A 2277-nucleotide genomic window follows, 5' to 3' on the forward strand; every position below is an offset into this window, starting at 1 on the left:
ACAGCATTGTATTCGCTAGGCTTTTCTGCGTCTCCTGATATAGTTTGATTTTCCCTGACATCAACGAGTAAGAGCCGCGAGCGACGCAAAGTGCGCGTTCCGTGCCGGGCGGGGGAGGCGGCTCGGCTGGCTGGCTGCCGGGCGGGGCGGCGGCGGCTGGCGGCGCGGCGCGCGGCGGCCGGCTGCCGCACTGCGCATGAGCAGGCCTCGGCGGCTCCCCGCTCCCCCCTCCACCAGTGGGCGGCTCGGAGCGCTCGAGGCTCGTCGGTGGACGGAAACAAGTGAAATGTTGTACAATATTATTGTTTATGTTGTAAACGTTTGAACAGGAATCGTCAGGTAAGAGTGCGATCTGATTTTGTATTATAGATGAAATAATTTCCATGAGTTCTGATTTGCGCATGCCATATTGTTTTTTCCAGAATGGACCTGTCTTTACTTGGTGATGGTAGCGGGCCATTGCCATTCGACTGTTCTACCCCTAAAACTCAAAGATTGAAATTCACGTGTCACGTTTGCAAAAAGGAATACGTCTCCAAGTTTTACTTCGAAAAACATGTTCGAACTCACCCCGATCAAGGTCAGTAATGTCTAATATCAGTGATCTGTTGATGGTTGGACTCACTCACTCGCTGTTTACATCCGCGGCAGCCGTTTTATCATCTCTATTATTTTCACTACTTTATTGTTTCGTTGTTTCAGTGCCCATTTCTCACAATGTGAGTAATGCTGTCCACCTTGATGAAAGTGAGCTATCATTTAGCCAACTTCGTGACATCAATGATAATACAGTTAGTTTTCGTGTCCCTACTGCTCGCCCACCAGCTAAGAGGAAGCTGAATGTAGCCAAAAATCAAGCCAAAAATTCTTCAGACAAAGCAAAAAAGGTGAAGCCGCAGTTGATATGCACATACTGTCTCAAGGGCTACGTATGCAGACGTTCCTTCAAAACTCATATGATGACACACACTTTACAAGGTACAAAGTTATAAAATAGATGTACTTTATATCTTATATGTTTACGTTTACCTATTGATTGTGATATTTATTGCTTGTATTTTATAATTGTTTCAGAGGCTGCTGCTCGATTTCCTGACATCGAAGATATTATTGCAAATTCTGATGAAATTGCTAAAGAGTCACTAACTGATGTTGCAAATAGTGCTAGTTTTGGTGAATGTGGTGCAAAATTTAAACAAGTTGTGGGGCATGTTGTATCTGTTTTGGGAGATGAAGAATGGAAAGAGTTTAGTGCTCAAGTTTGCGCAGATTTAGTTAAAGTTATTGCTGATAAGAAATGTCTTCTTCCATCATCCCTAGTTAATACTCTCATAGCACAACTAGAAGAAATGCTTACAAATATTGAACTGTGTGATGGATACTTGAAAGGGCTTCAACTTCTTGATTTGTTTGAAAGAGATGTACTCTCTCAAATCGTGCACGCCACGACAAGGTGCAACCGTCGACTTCGAGGCCAAGATGATCGGGTTCCCGGAGACGTTCCCTATATGTGCAGACGCCACTTAAACTGCCATTAAGCAAATATTAAACATTTTTAACCTTATATGAGAAAAGAATAGAAAGAAAGGAAGGAGGGGGGGATAAGTGGTCCAAAAAAAGTGGTTCGTCTCCGCCCACTTGTTGCTCCACCTAGTGCCAACATATTTGCTGTGTCAGCAAAATTATTTGCTGGATCACCAAAATTATTTGCTGGATAGAAAAAGAGAGGAAGGAGAGGGGTGGGGGAGAAAAGGTGGTCCCGAAAAAGTGGTTCGTCTCCGCCCACCTGTTGCACTACCCAGTGTCAACAAATAATTTGCTGTGTCAACAATATTATTTGCTGGATCAGCAAACACCTACTTCAACTGATATTAAGCAAATATTAAACATTTTTAACATCATAACAAGCTTTTATAAAAGTCTCTTTATAAAGAATACCCTGTACCTTGTAGCAGAGCAAAAGAGTGGACGTTACTCTATGAAGCTCACTCAGGAAGAGTACACTCAGATAATTTCTGATGAAATTTTCACCACCATAAGGGACTGCTTGGAGTCTAAGCTAAATGTAGCTACTCGAACCCTTGGGGATCTGAGACTCAGTACTGTACACAATTCTAAGTGGTCCTCGGTGTGTTTTGAGAGAGAACATTGCCCCAATAAAATTTATTTGGGTGAAAGTTCATGGGAGATGTTGCTGAAGGCAAAAAAACTAGTTAAACATTATCTGTTTGACTGTGAATTCCTATGTTCAGCTTCAAAACAATATTTCAATGAGAT

The 2277-nt window shown here is 42.6% G+C and overlaps 1 protein-coding gene across 1 annotated transcript in view; it reads left to right on the forward strand.

Moving 5' to 3' along the window:
* Positions 1-170: 170 nt before the first annotated feature.
* The window catches only part of LOC113213086 (uncharacterized), a 28721-nt gene continuing 26614 nt past the window's right edge, over positions 171-2277 (forward strand). Inside the window, exons 1-4 of the mRNA XM_052273674.1 lie at positions 171-339; positions 423-580; positions 703-978; positions 1075-1453. Of these exons, the coding sequence (XP_052129634.1) occupies positions 424-580; positions 703-978; positions 1075-1453 (812 nt within the window). The 5' untranslated portion in view covers positions 171-339; position 423. The remainder of the gene's footprint in view (positions 340-422; positions 581-702; positions 979-1074; positions 1454-2277) is intronic.

Source organism: Frankliniella occidentalis, unplaced genomic scaffold, assembly GCF_000697945.3.
Source record: "Frankliniella occidentalis isolate FOCC.00 unplaced genomic scaffold, Focc_3.1 Scaffold291, whole genome shotgun sequence".
Classification (NCBI taxonomy): Eukaryota; Metazoa; Arthropoda; class Insecta; order Thysanoptera; family Thripidae; genus Frankliniella; species Frankliniella occidentalis.